At 32.7% G+C, this 21,605-nt stretch overlaps 3 protein-coding genes across 5 annotated transcripts; 1 reads left to right on the top strand and 2 right to left on the bottom strand.

Annotated features, from left to right (window-relative positions):
- The first annotated feature begins 5,220 nt into the window (after window positions 1-5,220).
- LOC100786024 (G-type lectin S-receptor-like serine/threonine-protein kinase SD2-5) lies at window positions 5,221-8,290 on the top strand. The gene is made up of 2 exons (XM_003543632.5): window positions 5,221-5,384; window positions 5,666-8,290. The coding sequence occupies exon 2, from the start codon at window positions 5,676-5,678 to the stop codon at window positions 8,115-8,117; it is 2,442 nt and encodes an 813-aa protein (XP_003543680.1). The 5' UTR covers window positions 5,221-5,384; window positions 5,666-5,675; the 3' UTR covers window positions 8,118-8,290.
- A 1,748-nt stretch (window positions 8,291-10,038) lies between these two features.
- LOC100785496 (uncharacterized) lies at window positions 10,039-12,398 on the bottom strand. The gene is made up of 3 exons (XM_003543631.4): window positions 11,485-12,398; window positions 11,039-11,211; window positions 10,039-10,606 (listed from the first exon to the last, which is right to left on the bottom strand). The coding sequence occupies exons 1-3, from the start codon at window positions 11,914-11,916 to the stop codon at window positions 10,438-10,440; spliced, it is 774 nt and encodes a 257-aa protein (XP_003543679.1). The 5' UTR covers window positions 11,917-12,398; the 3' UTR covers window positions 10,039-10,437.
- Window positions 12,399-18,376: 5,978 nt separating this feature from the next.
- On the bottom strand, window positions 18,377-21,574 carry LOC100802439 (uncharacterized). Of its 3 annotated transcripts, none has more exons than XM_003542069.5 (6): window positions 21,442-21,574; window positions 21,253-21,281; window positions 20,288-20,540; window positions 19,424-19,514; window positions 18,748-18,814; window positions 18,377-18,674 (listed from the first exon to the last, which is right to left on the bottom strand). In XM_003542069.5, exons 1-6 carry the CDS (start codon window positions 21,527-21,529, stop codon window positions 18,621-18,623), a joined length of 582 nt encoding a protein of 193 aa, XP_003542117.1. In that variant the 5' UTR covers window positions 21,530-21,574; the 3' UTR covers window positions 18,377-18,620. The 3 variants fall into 3 exon arrangements, with proteins under 3 accessions (XP_003542117.1, XP_006595165.1, XP_006595166.1); XM_006595102.3 differs by having other exon boundaries at window positions 20,288-20,535; window positions 21,442-21,555; XM_006595103.3 differs by having other exon boundaries at window positions 20,288-20,488; window positions 21,442-21,554.
- Between the last annotated feature and the right edge of the window lie 31 nt (window positions 21,575-21,605).

The following is a 21,605-nucleotide window of genomic DNA, read 5'->3' as shown; positions in this document are numbered from 1 at the left end:
AAATGCTTAATTGATTAGGAATTTTATAACCAAAGATTATGATTGTGGATGCTATGTTATTTTCTATACCAAGAAATTGCTTCCAACACTCTTCTTAACTTAGCATTTAGAACTTGGAATATTTAGTTTTCATCATGATTTTGTGTATGAGAATATAATATAGTTTTATTTATCTTTATGCAATGATTTCTCTCTACATGGATAGAAAACATGTGGTTAGGATTGATGATTGTCTTAGAATCAAATTAGGTTGATTGATTGAATCCCTATACTCTGGTATTAGAACCTCCCATACTTGATTCATGTATGATTTTGAAATTATTTATTCAAGCTGTTGGATATACATATATATACATGCTTGTTTTTATTTTTAGAGGCTGATGCAGTAAATTATAATAACAATCATAGGCTTCTGAAATTTGAAATAAATAAATAAAGTTAAAATAATTTATTTTAGAAATATTTTATTTTTGGATTTGGTGCATCAATGTTCAAAATTTGGCTACAGTATATATCATTTGTTTAGCATTTAAATGAGCTAATTGAATCAACATATTACCAAAGTGACCTCTCTTACCTAGATTGTTCATAACAAATGTTAACCGTGTGGTGTGATTATTATTTATATGAATGGTAATTGGCTCAAAGTTACCATTGAACTAATTTAGGTACACACCTCTTATTAACATTACACCAACAAGATATTAATGGTGCACTAGATATCTTGAGATGAGATATACCATTATTTAAATACATTGATGATTATTATGTAAGCTTATTGTATTATTTAAGTGTATGATAAAATTTCCAAACCGTGATACTCATAACATCTATAATTTTGGCATTTCTCCCAATTTCATCTCTAATTTTCAAATTTAAAATCTTTGTTCTTAAATCTAATTTAATATAGTTTGATTGAACGAAGATATTTGGAGTGAGAGTTCTTTTGTCGCCATGTGAGAGTGCTGGTATTTGAACTTGAAAAATTATAAAAAGAAGATATGAAAAAACATGAATCATAATTATCAGTATTTTACTGAAGAAATGTTAGTGTAGTCCACCACAAAATCAGGGTTGAAAAGAGATATTCACAGAACCAGCGATGCTTGAAGTCATTGCAATCACACTATGTTCATTAGAGTAGAGGAATTTATTAGACATTTCCTATTCCTTACGGGGATTCAATAGTCATTTCACAATTTTTAATACAAGGATATATTAGTCTTTTTCTATTAATGAAATTATATTTAATTAAAAAATTATGTTACTGTAGCTTTTTTTTTTTTAGTGATTCATGGGTGAACCATTTGACTGCAATGCCCATGGTAGAAGCCCCCATCAAAACAACTGGTCAGTTAACGTATAATGGTAAAAACACAAAATTAACGACACGTTTTAAACAAACCCATGTGTTAGGTGCAAGTAGAAACAATTCAAATCCTCTAAATCTGAGATCTTAAATTCTTTGATTTGAATTCGAAATCCATGTATATTTATTTTAAAGGAAAACAGAATTTTTTTTCCACCATAATCTTAACGTGGAATTTAATGAATGCAATTCAATTGATAAAATGTGTTGAATTTATAGGATAGGACTTAAGTTCAATCCTCACAAATACACTCTTGAAAAAGACAAGAAGATTTAAGTATGATTAAGTAATCGTGGAGGATTAATTCCAAGGTCAGTCCAAAAGATTATCAAAATATCTTGGGATGTTAGGAAAGTCATGTTATGATGGTTTTAAATGAAAAAAATGATATTGATGTGGAGTATAACTTAGTTTATTAGTGACTAATCTTTCTTAGAAAATCTAATAAGTTATGTTTTTGTTTTCATTCATAAAACTTAAATGTGAGATCTTATTTAAGAGAATCAAATATGATATCTCTCAAACTAAACTAATGAATTGTTGATAAAATAAAATTTTATTTATTATTAATATAATGGAATCAACTTTGTGAAAAAAATATATAAAAGAAACTAGATATCCTACCAACAGTAACATATTTGGACAATTACTATTTGAAGAATATATGTTTTAATATTTAATTATATCTTAGATCTTCCACTTATCAAATAAGAGAATATTGTGAGAAAAAATAAGATTTTTTTTAAATTAGATAATACATATTATACAGAATTTTCATCATATTAACGATTGTATAGTTATGTAAGGTGTTGAATAGTTATGTTGATTTATTTTATTATTTTGCTTTAGATAATAAGGTTAAATTCTTAGGAAGTCTAAATATGCATGTTTTATTTCTTAACATTATTTTGTCATCAATGAAGCATTAGAAACAATGTGCTATAGTTACAGATTACTGCACTAAAAAATCACTAGGATTACTTGCAGCAACGATTAGAAGGATGTCAAAGTCATAAATTTAGGTTTAGTTGTGACGTGACAATCATTTTTATTTTAGGAAAGTGATATGACAATCACTACTTACATGTAGGAGGGCAAAATTTTCCATACTCCTAGCTAGGTAAAATGAAAAATAAAGTAGATTTAATGAGTTTTTTCTTTTCTTTTCATAGCTTTCATAGCATGAGTTCAGAATTTTGCTTTTTCTTCACCTTCATTTATCAAATGTTTTTATATGAAGTAACGTTTTGACCATGAAGGCCACATCTTGTGATTTATTTTGGCTTTTGTTCTTAATAATATAGTAGTACTATTCTCTTTGGCTGTTGCGAAGAAAAGATAGGGTGAATATTGTGAACTTATACCTGAGATATAAATATAGGAAATTTATTTAAATAAAAAGTAATTTTAATCGAACTTTTTAATACATGAATCTGCTACATGAACTAATATTAGTATAAGAAAATAGTTTAAAAATAATTTCCTATATTTTAATATATATGTGATATTATTACTATTCTCACCAGTTATACCATCCCTGAAGCAAACTTCCCCAGATTACTAATTTTGACTTTGATTGCCTTTTGGAACCTATTCACATTCATCGATCCTGATCTTCACGGTGCTTTTACATATATTTTATATCTATTCATGAACTACACGCCGTGGCATTCATTATATTGGACACAACGACATCCAAACAGAGGATCAATTTTTCTTCAACAAAAAGCCATGATTTAAAAGAAGGAATATATCCCCTGTCATAGATAAGGAAGCCAATTATACTCAACTATAATCTTAAGTCCAAATATGCTATTGTTTGTATTTAGTTCATTATTTAATCTTCAGTTATACTCGTACATGGTGAAAACAAAAAATTGCTTACCTCATTAATTCTTGAATTCATTTTTTTGCAACAAAAAATAAAAATCGCTTAATTCATTTTCAGATCCTTCTCTTTTGTCGTATGAAACTTCCAGTTTCCACACTCCCAAAAGTAAAACAACTAGGGGTTAGATTTTATCCCATCACTAAAATACGAAAAGGGTAAAGAAACTAGTAGGATTGGGTGAGTCTTTTCTGTCACAAAACTAACAGGCTTCAAGTGTCATTATATAACTTTAGTAGGTTGTGACTTTTTATCAGTGTTGACCTCATAATTTGAATGTCAATCTTTCTCCTACATAACTTTAGACTTTTCAAAGAAAAAAACTTAAGGATCTGTTTGTTTATTTTCTAGTTCTGTGGGTTTCATTAAGTTAGAATCATATGATTAAAAAGAACTGTTGTCTTTTATTAGTTTTATTACGTAAAAAGTTTTTTTTAAAATGGTTGTCTTTCAAAGAAAAGGTTGGAATAACAGTATTATAAAATTTCTTGTTTTAAGTTTAAAGAATCAAAGATTGTGTAATGGAATCAAAGATGGCTATACTAAGAAAACAAGGTTTCAAGAGTCTTCCTTCAAAGCTAAATACTTTTCCAATGAAAGATTCTTGGATTCGGTTGGCCACAACATAGCATTTGGACATTATTCCTGGTATTACTAAGAGAAGGCTATAGATGGGAAATTGGAGATGACACAAAGGTGGCATGATGGTGGTAGTAATGTATAAGAGTTTGCAAATTGCAACCCACCCTTACCTAGTCTACTTGACATGGGAGTGGCATGAACTGATGTTAATAGAAGAATTGATGCAATCTCAATATGTTGCAGCTATTTTGAGAGTGCCACGTCCACGTTGAAATCGATGAAGGAGAATAAACTAATATGGTTCAACAACAAGCAGGGTGTATACACAGTAAAATCTTCCTTCTTGCAACTTAGAGGAGGTTCATGTTGCAGGGAACTGGAAAAGGCTATGAAATTTGCATGTTCTCCCAAAGGTAAAATCCTTCTCGTGGAGTAATTCGTAACATGATTATTTGATTATGTAATGTAATGTAATTAATTACAGAGTAATTGTAAATGTTCCTGAAATTTCCTTTTAATAATTAAATGCATCATCTCTCTCATGTTGATGCGTGAGAGTACATAATGAAATAGAAATAACAGAGTGGTGTAATAAATATGGTTCGGTCGAAACAAATGAGGCAGGTGGCTAGCCGGGTACAATGCCAACTCATTCTGAAAGGTTGGACTCAGAAAAGTTAAATTTATAAATTATTTTCTGGTTGAGGGCCTCCTTTTATGGAAAATTCAATTTGTTACCACCAAAAGCTGGAGCACGACATGCTTGCTAGTTCTGTAGCCCCGTTTATTCAAACAATCATCATTCATCATTCATCACTTCCTAGCTCCTATTTCAAATGTTGAAGGGAATTTGGCAGATTTCCCATTCTTCAACTAAATTCTGCAAAATCTCTTGTATGATGTTGGAATGACCATTTCCTTTTCAATTATTGTTCTTCAACATGCTTCCAGGGATTTTGAATCCCAAACTGCATAACGACTACTCCCATAAATAAAAAAGAAAAGAGGAAAAAATTACCTAAGTGTAGCCTTCTCATAAATCATAATTGTTCATTGGACTTTTTAAACTTGTCTTTAAAAATTACCCCCAACCAAATATTGAACGCTTTATTTTATGAAATTGGACCAGTACTAAAAAAGGAAATAAAGTAAATACTATTTATAATACATTTGAAAATTTTATGAATTGATTTTCATTGCGTGACGGTGTCAATTTTACAATTAGAGGTTATAAGGCAATGCAAAAGATATTAGTCAACGGGTCAAAATGGACGACATGTACAACAAAAAAAAGAGAAGTCAAAATGGACAATAACCTAAAAAACAGGCAAGTTTAGGACCATAATGCAACTAAGCAACAACATCGTCCCTACCATTTATTAGACGTATAGTGAAAATTAGCTAATCGTATTTCAACCATATCTTGCCATGGAGAAAATGCAGAGAAACTCATTTGGACTCATCACAATTCCCTCTAATACTCCTCTTACTTCTTCTACATTCTAACATGCCTACATCGTGTCTGCTACTGAATGGAAACTAAGGTGTGTCATACTATTACCCGCTATTTCTCATTGTGCACTTCCTTTTATGTTTTGTAACATAACATGCTTTCCTGTATCAAGAACCATATTTTTCCTTGAAACTCTCCCTCTATTTACGGTACTTTCACACTCACGTTGTCGTTTACTTTTTTTTCACTGAAGGAAACAATTCCATTTTCTTTGTCTTCTAGATTAAGCTGTCTAGCAAACTGTAGTAATAATAGTTAACCAAATTAGTATTTATTTTATCAGATCTTTCATGATTCATTGTTTTGATGCAGTTGTGAAATCATGGGCATATTCAGATGTGGGACCTTGTTTTTCCATGTGCTCCTTTTGTTTAGAACCTGTCTGGCCAAAGATCAACATGTTAGTCAGATATATCCTGGCTTCAGTGCATCTCAGCCAGATTGGAGCGACCATAATGGTTTTTTCTTGCTATCCAACAGCTCAGCTTTCGCTTTTGGATTCTTCACTACTCTTGATGTTTCATCGTTTGTTTTAGTTGTCATGCACTTAAGCAGCTACAAAGTGGTTTGGACTGCCAACAGAGGCTTACTCGTTGGGACTTCTGATAAATTTGTGCTTGACCATGATGGGAATGCATATTTGGAAGGTGGGAATGGTGTAGTTTGGGCAACAAATACAAGAGGACAAAAAATAAGATCCATGGAATTGCTTAACTCAGGGAATTTGGTGTTGCTTGGGGAAAATGGGACAACTATTTGGCAAAGTTTTAGCCATCCCACTGATACTCTTTTGCCCGGACAAGACTTTGTGGAAGGAATGACACTCAAAAGCTTCCACAACAGCTTGAACATGTGTCATTTTCTTAGTTACAAGGCAGGTGATTTAGTTCTCTATGCAGGATTTGAAACTCCACAAGTGTACTGGTCCCTATCAGGAGAACAAGCTCAGGGAAGCTCAAAAAATAACACTGGTAAGGTTCACTCAGCGTCTTTGGTGTCCAATTCATTGAGTTTTTATGACATAAGTAGAGCTTTGCTATGGAAAGTTGTCTTCTCTGAGGACTCAGATCCCAAGTCATTGTGGGCTGCTACCTTGGATCCAACTGGTGCTATCACTTTTTATGATCTCAACAAAGGGAGGGCTCCTAACCCTGAGGCAGTTAAGGTACCACAAGACCCTTGTGGCATTCCTCAGCCTTGTGATCCTTATTATGTTTGCTTCTTTGAAAACTGGTGCATCTGCCCGAAACTTCTCAGGACTCGCTATAATTGCAAACCTCCCAACATCTCCACCTGTTCTAGGAGTTCAACGGAACTTTTATATGTTGGTGAAGAGCTTGATTATTTTGCTCTCAAGTACACTGCTCCGGTTTCCAAATCAAACCTGAATGCTTGCAAAGAGACTTGTTTAGGAAACTGTTCATGCCTTGTGCTTTTCTTTGAAAACAGTACCGGAAGATGCTTTCATTTTGATCAGACTGGGAGTTTCCAACGCTATAAGAGGGGTGCAGGTGCTGGTGGTTATGTTTCGTTCATGAAGGTCTCCATTAGTAGTGCTAGTGATGATGGACATGGCAACAAAAATGGAAGGAATGACATGGTGCTAGTTGTTGTCATAGTTCTCACAGTTCTGGTTATAGTTGGTCTTATAACAGGATTCTGGTACTTATTCAAGAGGAAGAAGAATGTTGCTAAGTATCCTCAAGATGACTTGGATGAAGATGATGATTTCTTGGACAGTCTCTCTGGAATGCCTGCACGTTTTACTTTTGCTGCTCTTTGTAGAGCAACTAAGGACTTTTCTTCAAAAATTGGGGAAGGAGGGTTTGGCTCAGTGTATCTAGGTGTGCTTGAAGATGGCACTCAGTTGGCTGTGAAAAAATTGGAAGGTGTTGGACAAGGTGCAAAAGAGTTTAAAGCAGAAGTGTCCATAATTGGAAGTATTCATCATGTTCATCTTGTCAAGCTCAAAGGGTTTTGTGCCGAGGGTCCTCATCGCCTTCTTGTCTATGAATACATGGCAAGGGGTTCTTTGGACAAATGGATCTTCAAGAACAGTGAGAACACCTTCTTGTTGAACTGGGACACAAGGTACAACATTGCAATAGGCACGGCTAAGGGATTGGCCTATCTCCATGAGGAGTGTGATGTGAGGATTATCCACTGTGATATTAAGCCGCAAAATGTTCTTCTTGACGATAATTTCACTGCTAAGGTTTCAGATTTTGGATTGGCCAAGCTAATGAGCCGTGAGCAAAGCCATGTGTTCACAACTCTAAGGGGTACAAGAGGGTATCTAGCACCAGAATGGATAACTAACTACGCAATTTCGGAGAAGAGTGATGTGTTCAGCTATGGCATGCTCTTGCTCGAGATAATTGGAGGGAGGAAGAACTATGATCAATGGGAAGGGGCAGAGAAAGCACATTTTCCTTCTTATGTGTTCAGAATGATGGATGAAGGGAAACTGAAAGAGGTTCTTGATCCAAAGATAGATATTGATGAGAAGGATGAAAGGGTTGAGTCTGCTCTTAAAATTGCTCTTTGGTGCATACAAGATGACGTGAGTTTGAGGCCTTCCATGACTAAGGTGGCTCAGATGCTTGATGGTTTGTGCCCTGTACCTGATCCCCCCTCATTATCTCAATCTGGTACTTATTCAGCTTTCATGAAATTGAGTAGTGGAGAAGCTACTTCATCGGGACAGGCTAGTTTTTTTAGTAATGTACCCATGTCATGTGTTCAATTATCAGGACCAAGATGAGATCAAGTACAAGTAGCTAGATGAATCATGCATACGTACTTTTTTATCTTTAATTCCAATTATATGAACGTTTCCAATTTGTTTGGCAGTTTTGGTCTTGTCATTGTGATTAGATTTAGAAATCCTTTGGAATTTTGAACTTATGAAGGCAGAGTGGAACTTTTCTTTGTTTTGTCTGGTGAGTGGCGATCTTCTCGTGATTTTCCCTTTGTTTCTGGGCATCGGACCTAAATATTCACGGACGAGGGATAACCAAAAAAGAGAGCAACATTTTCAATTGACAATACCATTTACTTATTTTAATTGTAATCATATATGCCAAATTGATCTCAAAGATAAGTTCTTCCAAAAACAAAATCGAGTATCCAAACACTAGAAGTCAAAATGATGTGAATTAAGTATGATGAATCTTCAATAACGAGAACGAAAAAAAAAATCTTGATTTATCTCCAATACTTGAAGCTCTATTTGCGGTACCCAATCTCATCATTGTCTTATATTCTTAGCTGAATTCTTATTCGACTAGAAGATGAGTGGCGGAGAGGCTATTTCTTATCATGTGTGTAGAATTTAGACTTCATTCACACTTCAGACTAACTAATCATTCATACAGATAAGAAAGACAATTCAATAGGTAACTCTAACCTTTATTGATAAGTCATTTGATCACCAAGGCTTGTAGCGTATTCTAGGGGCGTAAAAAACAAAAGGTTATGATTGAATCGGATTATAACCCAAGTTAAATTAAATTAGTTTTTTTTTCTTGAATTAGTTCAAGACAAAATGAATGTATTATTTTATAAAATCTATTTGGTTAATCGGATTATTTTTACAAAATTGATTTTCATTTAAATATTTTTTTATTTGAAAAAAATAGTTCAAAAACTAGTTTGAAAATGATTCGATTCTTAGAACAAGTTGAAAACTGGTTAAAAATTAGTTCAGTTTAGAATCAACTTTTTAAAATCAATTTTATTTTGAATCAGTTTTTAAATTAATTTGATTATTTTAATATAAAATCGAACCGGTTAAAAAAATTCAAAACCAATTCGATTCAATTATTTTTTCTAGTTTTTGGACACCCCTTTAGGCAAGTCTAATGCTACATGGCTTCATGTCTAAATGCACTCATCGCTAACACATTACTCATGACTAATGCAAGAAACATATTTCTTGTTGTTTTTTTTATCAGCGAAAAAGAGAGTATATATATATATATATATGATAAAATGTAGATATGTACTTCCAAATTGCGTTTCCTTTTCTTACTGTTTCATCAGTTAAAATGTTAAGAAGGGCAAAGCCGCAAAGGTATAAGGTATTCTATAATTGTGATGGTTCGTAGATAATATATTAAAAAATATGGCCAAATAACAATGATATTATTATTTCTTGTCGAGTCCGTACAAAATGTTGAGAAGAGACAAGTTGAATAAGGTGAAATCTCAAACATGATATCACCTTATCAATGAGTCTGTCTGTCAGATGAAAAACAAAGAAAGTGAAGACAAGAGACCCATACAAGTAATTGGTTGAACAGTAGAAAATCTTGCAGCCGCCAGCCGACAAAGAAAAACAGTGTAATAAGAGTGAAACAATGCCACATGTTTCAAGTCCCGTCTATATTTGGAGCCATTGGTTTATGTTATTTAAACCTAACCCACCAGTTGGTGCTACATATCAATATTCTAAGGTTTTCCATAGTTGTTTTCCTTTGGTGCCATGGAATTGGATCAACTACTTGCCAAAAAAAATTAATACATGACTTACAACTATGTTGTAAATGTAATATAGTAGGCTCATATACTACACCATAGTTGTAGCTGTCTCTCTAATCGACCTTTAAGCCAAAGATTTCATGGTAAGTTATTATACATTTTGACAAAGGGAGAAGGAGAAAGGAATTGCACAAATTTCAATGTATGTGGTTAACTATGAATCAACCAATGTCCATATGAATGAGTAATAACATCATTTGGGTGATTACTCTTTATAATAATTCTAGTTCAGGATAAAGAGTTAAACTGTTAAGAACATGATAAAACCATAGAAGATTAAAAGGGCTGTTCTCTATTCCTTATAATTTCTACCAAAATTTCATGTTCTCATACAGCATTCGAAGCCCCACTGGTATACAACAAACATAATACATACAGGTTTCTCTTATTTATGGCATAAGCTATTTACAGCTAGATAGTCATCTCTACTTTACTCAACCCTATATAGTAGCCACTTCCAAGAGGTGAAAAACTGGCAAGCATTATTGTTTGAGAATTGAGACTATTATGGTTCATTTGTCTTGTAAGATATATATCCAAGTTCACTCAGATACGTAGGATTGAAAGGCTGCAGTAACATGAGGGCTGCCTTTGGTTTCTTGAAAAAGATCAGGTGGATATGCATGGCCGTGATCAGTCTTATGTTGACAGTCCTTATCTTCATCTTCTTCAACATCCCAGAGGAATCTTGCATAAGAAGCCATCACATAGCTGACAAGTGACAACAATTGAGGTTTATACATTAGTTTTACGAACAAACAAAAAAATTCAGGACTACAACTAAGTTTAATTTTGGAATGAAAGGCAACCAATAAAGCAAAATGTCTAAACAATTATCATGGATTACGGATCATTGAATTATAACATACTTTAGCTACTCTATCAACAGGTCCTGAGTTTCAAATTTAACAAATCATTGAATGTGTCTATATTTGGAAATAGGGACAAAAACCAACTTCATGTGACATCCATCTAGACCCAAGTCATGTAACACTTTTTTTATGCAACAAGGTCATCTAACACTACGACGAAAGAAACAACTTCCAATTATTTTTTTTAAAAAAAGAATGTATCTGATACTACAAAAAAATTAGGAGAATGATGCAAACAAGAAAAAACATGATCCATGTAGATTTATGTTACCAATCATCCGGGGCACTTTTAATAGCTTGATCAAAATAGCCCTCAGCTCGATCAGCATTCTTCTCTGTTTGCCATATTAAATCCGCGTAGAGGGACAAAACATTAGCATCGCCAGGATCAGCCAAAATAGCTCTTTCAAGATACTGCTCTGCTTTAGGATAATCTCCACGAACCTATTTGCAAATTGAATGTCAGAAAAAACATTAATTAGTAATTAATAGGAAAAAAAAACAAGAAGTTTTATGAGACAAGGATATATTTTAATAACGATTATTCTAACTAGCTTGGCTTCTTTTTCATTTTTTCTTCTTTCCTCTCTTTTTTGGTTATTGAATAATCTTACTGATTAGACTTTTTGTTTTTCTTTTCATTTTCAGCATTTCTTCATCTTTTTTAAGACAAAGATCACGATCAAGTTCAAGCTTAAGCACGAACCAAAAAATTACCTCCTTCAAAAACTTAGCATAATTTCCAAGCAAAAGAGCATTATTGGGGTTTGCTTGAATCATGTTCTGGTAATAAGCATCTGTCCCATCCCTACCATGTGAGCCTCTTCCACCACAAACCCTGACACCACCACTCCCCATCCCACCACCCATCACTAAAGTCTGCAACCTGCTGCTACCTTCAAGCTTATTATCTAAACCAGAACTTGAAAACAGTTCATCATCACTTTCTTTCATCTTGATGCTCCGATGGTTCTCAAGGACTTTAATTGGTGACATGCAAGGTTTCTTCGGAGGCTTTGATGGGGTATGATTATGAGGGTCTGTGTGAAGCAAGTTTTTTAGAGGAGTTGAAAGTGTTCTAGGAAGGTATTCTTTGGAATGGGGAAGCCATGAGCTTGGAATTGGTACGGTGGAAGTTCTTAGTAACATGTTGTTTGAGTTGAGAGAGACAAAAGGAATGAAAAGAAGCAAGGGGTTGAAGTTGAAGGGAATGAAAAGTGCAAAACTAAGAAGGAAAAGACTGGAAGACAGAAAGAGAGTCCTGAATTGCGACACGGACACAGCACACAGCACAAAAATCAAACAAGGGGTCACTCATTTTTATACACTAAGCAGAGTAGCAACATTTTTTGCATTAGAAAAAAATACAAGTTGGAGATTAGGACCCATGTCGCACTTGCTGAGTTATTGTAATTGAACGGCCACGAATTGGTTCTACATACGACAGAAATGGCATCATCTATATATCTATCCCCCAATTCAGCTTAAACATGCGTCAACACTTGTTTGGCTCCCTCAACCTTGCCCATGCTTTGTTGCTACAGGGCCTTTGCTATTGCTCATAATTTAATTCATCAGACTCATTACCGACCAGATGGGATATTTTCAAGCTACTATTTCTTTTTTATTCAGCTTCAACTCACTTCACTAGTGCCGATTTAATTAACGTTGATAATTTCAGTTAAGATATGCATAAATCTTATCCACATCTTGTCACTAATCAGTTCAAACACTCAAATCATATAGTAAATCATGTTACGTGAACAAATTTTGCTTCTGGACTTCTATTTTTACAGATACAATATTTTCTTTCTTAAATTATAAAAAAAAATACATTCTCTAATTTTCTTTTCCGAAACAAGAAAAATATAGAAATAGTTTAATTTTTATTATTCCTATATTTAGATGGAAGAAGAAATAAAATACAAATCATGATGTATTTTCTTTTAATTATCAAAAGAAAGAGTAAAAGGAAAACAGAAAAAGTTGACTTGTAAGTTAAACAAATAATTAGACACAGTATAGTATAGTATAGTATAGTATAGTATAGTATAGCACAATTTTCATTGCCAGAGTGAAATAAGTGTAGTAAGTGGAAACCGACAAGATGGGATATTTACATGCTATTATTTCTGTTTTACTAAGCTTCAACTGACTTTCCTAGTGCGATGTGAACGTTGATAATTTGAGTAAACTTAAATGATCTTATCGACATCTTATCCCTAATCAGTTCAAACACTCTAATCATATAGCAAATAATTTCTTTGTTAAATTATAAAATAAATAATACTCTGATTTTCTTTTCCCAAACAAGTAAAATATAGAAATAATTTATTTTATATATATAAATAGATAGATAGATTAGATGAAAGAAAAGAATACAAAGATGAATAAAATGCAAATAATGATGTATTTTCTTTTATTTACCTGAAGAAAAAGTAAAAGGAAAATAGAAAAGTTAACATCTAACCTATGTACTAGAAATAAAAATTATTTGTTCCTTCCATTTTTTTTTTCTTTAATTTACCACAGCTTTAACAAATTGAAGTAAAGGAACAACCGAACAACCTTTGTTGTTTAAAAGTATGTGCAGAAATTGAGTTCTACGGGAATGGGAGTGAAGAGTAAAAGTTTTATTTTTAATAATTATTCTATAATTTAAGAATTTTAAAATATAAATAAAATAATAATTATAGTTTATTTAAATATAATTTATTAAGAATATTATATAATTCTTTTAATTTAAAAATAAAAAATTATTCCCCGATTCGTTTCCCTCTAACGTCAAGCTCCCTCTTGATTAAGCTATTTTTAAAGGGGCAAAAGAAGAAGAAAAGAAAAAAAAAATCAAAGCAAATGAGGGATTTTGATTTGGTTTATGCAAAAGATATGTTTGGAATTGTATTGGGAGGGACCACTGTTGTTGATCCAAATGGGTCCTTTTTGGGCTGTGCAAACTCCATACCTATGAAGGCAATTGTTATAGAAATATACCTCCTTTTATATTTATTTTTCTAAAATTACCTTCTTTCAGAAATTGCCGCACCCCATGTGAAACCACACCTCGATGACAACATCTCACTCAATGTTTTCCTAAAATTTAACAGAGATTCATCCTATTCCTAGCAAATGAAGAATCTTATGAACATATATCCAGAATTGAATATTCTCCGCAGTGAAATCATGTCCTCTGTTGAATATACTTAACCAACTGCTGCCTACTTTGCCATCCTATTTCTTGAATAGTAATTTTAAGCCAGGCAAAGTATATCATAAATATTTAAATTATTATTTAGCATATACAAAATTACGGGAATATACGTTTAATATAATTATTTAAGTGTTTAAAAAATTGAATGATAAACCGTACTTAATTAATTAATTACTGCTATTTCTTGCCTCGAATGATGCATTATCATCTCCACCACGCATGGTGTTCACAATACTCCGTGATCAAATTAGAAAAGGATACACAAGAAAGCTATCGCATAAAAAAAGTTAACTCATTAACTATCACATTAATGTAATTACGTGGCCATCGATATAAGAAATTAAGAGTGAGGCATATATAATAAGGTCCCAAGGCTAAGAACATGTACAATATGATAGATTAATGGATAAAGATGAAGCTCCAACCGAAGTAGGGTTCTGCTTTTCCTAGCTAGCTTGTATATTATAGATATACATATATAGTGTTAGAACTTAATTGTAGCTAGGGTACGTAGTTATGGTTGAAACAACTTATCCCCACTCCTGCATTTCCATGAAAGGAGGTAATAGCTATCATCGTCTCCATTGAAGTTGAAACACTTCCTTTTGTGATTAGGAACGACCACAGTAGCAATGCAAGGCCTGCAGTTCATGCACTTATGAAAAAACTTATCCCCACACTTGCATCTTCATGCTCAACACACACAGACATCCGAATCATCAAGGGCTAGCTGCTTATGAATTTCTAACTTCAATAGTAATATTCCTCAATATAGAAACATATGATCAACTAACACACGACTTAAATAGGTTAAGGGGGCACTTTTTTACCTGATTTGTGAAGTAGAACAATGAGGGAAAAAAAAAAAAGAAAGCTACAGTAATAGAAACTTTGGATTCCATGTAGTGGGTAGATTCTGCCTTGTGGAGCCATCAGTGACGAGTAGTCTAGAATCTAGATCTATGAAGAAGCTTGATATGTTGATGTGAAGAAAGTTGAGAGCACAATAGCTAGGCACTAGGCAGGGTGTGTGGGAAAGGATTGGAATAAGACAATTGAATTGAATGCGTTAGATAAATTAAAGTTGAGGGATGTTTTCTGTTGGAGACACAATGCACTGGTTTAATGGTTTGTTCACCAATGAAAATATAGTCCACAGAGTGAAAATGTGTTGTTCGGTCCTTCTGGGAAATTGGAGACCTGACTTTGGACTGTTAGTGAATACTGATTGAGTGACATGAGATCCCTTATCCCCAGAGAAGATCACTTTGTCCTTTCTGCTGCCATCAAATTACCTTCCTGCTCTTCATTAATTTACTAATTGCTTCCAAACTCGATTATTTTGAGTTGATTAATGAAGATAACACCAAGGTTATGACTTGTGACTTTTCTCATACCCTTATTCACAATTGCCATCGTTTTTAAAATTGAATTGATGATGAATTAGTGAAGTCACTTGTCTAAGGTTTGATAGTTCAATCATAAAATTACATGTTAATTTAATTACAAATGAACTAAATAATTTGTAGCTGATAAAATTTTCCAAAATAAATTAAAGAAACTTTCACAATTTAATTTTCTGACACTTCTAATAAGATTAGATGAAAAAATGAAACAACCATGATTTTTAGTGTCTTTTAAGTGTATTTAAAAAGATAAAATTATATTAAGAAATCATCTAACAAAATTACCACTAAAAATCAACAAAAATATATTTTTTTAATAAAAAAAATTAATCATTTTAAAATTTTACATAAACCTCAAACATATTTTACCCTTATTTTAGTCTTTCAACATTTTTTGAGCGATTACAAAAATCCGATAACTTCAAATAAAAATTAAAACAGAACAAGTAAAAAATGTAATGTATGTGCGGTTAGATTTTTATTTTTGTACTGTAGGTTAATATTTTATAGAAAACTGCTAGTGTCAATCAAAACATTACTACAACTTAATAGCATGTAATTGCAAGTGGTATTCTAATCGAATAATCCTTCTAGACCAAACAGGTTGTCAAGGTTCACTGTTGATCCTGGCACAGCAGGAAGCTTTACAGGTATCTTATATCTTAAATAAAATAGGAGACGAACCAATGAAGGACGTTAGGAGGGTAATAAATAAATGACAATCCATGCATTTTCTGTTTTTAACTTTTTACCCCATCTTAAAAAGCTACCTTTTTCCAGCGGCCTTCTTGAATCTTGAAGTCGAACTTCCTGTCCCTGAACAAACCGAAGAAAAATCAACAACTTTTTGGAAACAACAACCTCTTTTTCCCATCAAAGTAGATTTCTAGATTTTCTTTCTACTTAAAAACAGAGGAAATAAAAAAGAAACTGATCTAAACTAATTTAATGCATTTTTGGATTATCTGTACAAGTTTTACAAATATATGTTCAAAATAATATATATATATATATATATATATATATATATTAAACCCAATTCATTCATTACTAGTTTTGGTTCGGATTGGATCAATATGTTATCATTTACATTTGATATTTTTTTATTCTCAAAATTATTATTTTATACTACGATTTATCCAAATATCCAATATAATTAACACAATATTATCAAAGTTAAATAATAGAATTGATTCATTTAATATCATTAATATAATATTCTAAAATAGACTAATACAATTTAAAATAAATTATTTTTCAACGAGATTTATTATAATAGTCTGAATTACAACTATTTCTTACAAACTAATTTCTTATAATAAGTTTTGCTGCAACAAAATTTGCTACAATCAAATTTGTTATAATCAGATTTGCTGAAACAAATGAAGAAAATATAATTCATTAATATTATAAATATGACAAAAAAAAATGAAACAAATAATAATGTACATAGAAGTAATACTTTAATAAGCTCCACCACTTACCATTTCAATAATTGAAGTCTCAACATTAACAACATTTAAAGTTAAACCAACATAACTCTAAAAAATTTGATCGGTTCAAATCAATTTTTGATCAAATATATAAATATAAACTCATGACCTAATATGTACACGAACGATTTTGATCGATTTCGATTCGATTTTGATCCAAATACATAAATAACCCAATTCAAACTGTTCAGATTGATCTGGGTTAATTCAAATTCCAAATTTACTCATACCCATCAAACACATAATCGATAACTTTAAAAAGTTTTTAAAAAAGTCCCTAGGAGTAGGATGGACCTTGTTAAAAAATAAAAAAAAGAAGCAGGATGGACCTATACGAAACTAAAAAAATTATGTGAACGATAAAACTACGAGTGTTGCTAGGTGCACCCAACATTTAATTAAAATATCAAAACTGCCCCTGCACTTTTTTCGTATTTGTGATGGGTGTGTGTGAGGGTGATCCGTAAATTGTACAAATCAAGTTGATCCAAAAGATTGGTACGGATCAACTTGATCTGTAAAAAGCTTACGGATCATGTTGATCTGTATTGTTCCGTAAAAGGCTTATGGATCAAGTTGATCCGTAAGACTTTTACGGATCAACTTAAATAGTTTACGGATCAAGGGTATTTTCGTCATTTTATCTTAAGTGCTGGGTGCACCAACAATAATGCTGGGTGCACCTAGCAACACCCTAAAACTACTTTTACTGACTCTTTTTCTTTTAATTTATTTGAATTCATGGCTTAACTTAAAACCGTCATACATTTTAATGGATCAAATTCGCCATTAAAAGTTAGTTCAATTTTTCTTCTTTACAAAACATATATACGATTTATTTGAATATTAAAAAAATGTTTTTTTATTTTATTAATAATTTTCTTCACAGTCTCCGAAAGAAGAGGAACAGAGATAGCAACTGCAAGCACGTGAGGCGCCGAAAGGTCCAGGACCAGATCCGGGCCACGCGGATATATGCAAATGCATCCAAAGGCTGTTGTTAAAATCCGAACTCTGATCGGACGGTAACAATGATAGTTATTCTTTCTTTTCTTTCTATGATGATGACCTGATGGGAAGAATCAGGTGTAGTGTAGTGTAGTGTAGGGTTAAACTCAACAGTCACACACGTACGTAATGTAACGTAACTGTTCAGATCATTACGGTAACGTCATTCCCGTACGTTTTTCGCGTCCTGTCTGTCTTTGTCCCTTTCAGAATTCCCAAACGCAAAACCAATTCCTCCCTTTTCATTTTCACAGTTTCTATTGTTGAAAATAGTGATCCAGATGGAAATGCAGTTGGCAATAAATCTAACTTCATGCGTCTGCCTCCCCTTAATATCATCCTAGCATTAGCTTTTTGCATTCTTATTGCATCACTTTTAAATCATAAAAAAAAAATCCACCAAAAAGAAAATCATAAAAAATCAGGTATATTAAGCCAATTAAGACAGAATCATTCTTATTAACATGATTCAAATAAAATTCAACCCAAGAGACGGGAATATTTCCAGGTTTCAATATTAATATGCAAAGGAGAATAATAATACAACTATGTCCAGGCCTGTGGAGAAATCATAATAAAAATTCCTCGTCATTCTCAACTGAAAGATAACGTTACAACAGATATACAAAGTTACAAACTGCAGTATGCCCAATTTTCCTCTACCTTCAGAAGAAAGAACTATAATTATCCTGTTGATCAAACCAATTGACACTCCTTCAGTCTTCTATAGGTTGGTTAGTCATACAGACCCTCTTGTTCCCAGATGTCCACAAGAAACTCTACCATTTCCTAACAATATTTACATAAACAAGCAATATCAGATACCCTTCATTGTTACTTAAGCTTAGAAGTAGACACTTACCGCAAGTGAAATGTGCTGAGGGAATGGCTTGTTGCTCCCTAGTAAACTTTCATATGTTGCATTCCAACTGCAGAGCCATATATGTTTTCATCAAGCCACAGATAGAATTGGTATTTTGACCAATTTGTCAACTTGTATAAGGTCTTATTTAGGAGAAAATATTAAAGTAAAATCAATTAAACTTCTCCCATAAGTTAAAATTATGCATCTCAACTATGGAGAAGTTAGATGAGAGTTTCTACTAAGTTGATTTGAGAAACTCAATTCATTTAATCTTCTTGTTTTCTTTTCTACAAGTGGCAATGAAAAAGCTAATTTAAATAGGACCTAAACACAGTACACAAATCAGCAGCAGAAGAAAGTAGTACTAAAATAAAATAACTTGCATCTTTGCAATAATCCTAACACACATGCTGCACATGGATTCTCAAAAAGGTACTAACTAACAAAGGTATTAACGAATTAACAAATGTTATGAAAACTACTGTAAACATCTGCTTAGACTTGTGCATTCTCAAAATTATAAAGCATGATGGATTAAAGCAGGACTAAAAGCAAATGGGTGCTATAGGTATCATTACCCCTCCTCTCCAAAAAAACCCAACAAATAATAAAAATAATTAAAAATTAATCAAGAAAAAACTGCTAGTAAAACCAATCAAACAATGCAGTTTACCTCAATTTGGGTTCTCGCAACTGTTCAGTTTGGTTCTTAGACCTTTTATTTCCTATCCAAGCTTGCCGTGTCTGATTCCAAAGAATAAGACCTGCCAAATAAAATATCATGTTAACAATTTAATCACAGCTCATGTAATTTTCTTTTTGGTCATGTGACTTTGCCAATTTTGATAAGTAGACTTTCAATTTTCAAGTAAAATAAGAAATGATTGCACCATCATCACCTCTTCCAAAATCTCACATACTACACTTTAATATAGGTAGAGATAGACAGTCAACAACATATAAATGGGGAGACAATGAAAAAATGACTAAAAATATCCACAAAGCTTATTCAGTGATAAAACAACAGATATCCTATCCATGTTAGATCAGAAAGATTGGAGAAAAGCATATATTACTATATCAGTGGCAAACAAATAAAGAGGTGACCACCTACAAAGTTAAAAACATATGAACGTCACATGACCAAAAAGAAAATTACATGAACTGTGATCTTCAATCCTAGAAAAAGATTTTTTTGAAAATCAAATATAACAATGTGTCATGTAGGAATCAAATCTCTCAAAAAGGTAGCCAGTAGCAACCAAGTCACCTCAATAAAGTGAGACAGTAGGTGAAAGTTGGATTGAATCACAACTACACTCAAACCACATTTCATATATTATATCAACATGCATCAGGTACATTTTGCCAGACACAGAATGGTTCGCCCAATAATGAGCCCATGGGTTAACTAATTTTGTCTTAAACAAATTCAACCAATAGGTGATTTGCAAAGCTGTATAATTTATTTTTTCTTTAAATTTTTTCATATGTTAATGTAATGAAATACCAGAAAAATAAAAGCAATGTAGTATACCATGATTCACAAACTCAGTGGGGTTGCATGAACCTCCATGAGGATCTGCAGCTTGGTTTGTTATACTGGCTGATGAGATGCTTCCCTGTGACTGAACAGCACTGTTGTCCATATCATGCGTGCTGGTGATCCAGAAATCCTCTGATGTGCTAGGTTTCTTTGCTGCCTTACCTTGTTTCCTCAGTCCTTTTGGCGGAACATCTGCAGTAGCAATTAGTGGGGGCTTTTTAAAGGGTCCAAGACAACCACTGCTCTGTTACAATCACGTTAAATTCTGTTATGCATGGTGATATAATCATATCCACATGATTGTCTAAATCATGCTCCACAACTTGGTTAGCTCACACTAAAATTATTCTTTTATCTATTTAAATGGTTAGTGCAGAATTTTCCTCACAATGGAGAAAAAAAAATAGCAAATCACAAGTATATCCAATAAAAAAAATAAAAAATCAAAAGATTGGATTTTGTATCAGTATGATCATATTCCTACGTAGCACGAGTAAACAAACTGCATAAGGGCAATCTGCCTCAGTCCCATATTAAAGTTCTCACTTGTGTGTATCCATAGCTAGCAAAAAGTATTTTCAATGTGATACAATAACAGTGTTTTCACTGTCTATCTACATTGAGACCAAATGAAAGAATAGCAATCACGAACATCCTAATACGATATTTTGCTAAAATGAAGCTAATCGGCATCAGATCTTTAGCTACACATCTAAGAATTATAAACTAAATAGGGATGCTGTTTTAAAAAATGTTGAGGTTAAGAAGTTATGAATTTTGGACAAGTATCGAAACACTGTAATCTCTCAACAGAGAAATATCTAGCTCCTCCACTTACCATGAGCTTTCAAAAGCATAGCAATACTACATGATCATTATTCACTCAAGGTTTAAGAAGAGAAAAATTATGGATAGCCATAAAGGGGAAAAGGAAAGAACGGATGCAGAAAACATACCCCATATGCATGCAGTGTAGTGAGATATGCTGCAATGAAGAAGACAGAACCCGATTACAGGGAGTAAAGAATAAAAAACAAAAGGATGAAAAGGTGAATTGGAAATTCTTTATTATTTATGGAAAAGGTGAAGAAAATAGAGTTAATATAAAGGGAAAAAGAAAGAATGAATGAATGAGGAAAAGAGACCTGGCTGTGTTCGTCTCCCTTCCGATGAGGGAGTGCCGTTTTCGACTCTCTCTCTCTCTCTTCTTTTCCACCCAAACAAAACAACCATTATTTCCCGATAATGTACCGCTTTTTAATTGGACAAAACAAAAACATTCTTTCTTTTTCTTTTTCTTTCTTTCTAT

The sequence above is a fragment of the Glycine max genome, chromosome 13 (genome assembly GCF_000004515.6).
Source record: "Glycine max cultivar Williams 82 chromosome 13, Glycine_max_v4.0, whole genome shotgun sequence".
NCBI lineage: Eukaryota > Viridiplantae > Streptophyta > Magnoliopsida > Fabales > Fabaceae > Glycine > Glycine max.
This window is presented reverse-complemented; position numbering and strand designations above follow the sequence as displayed.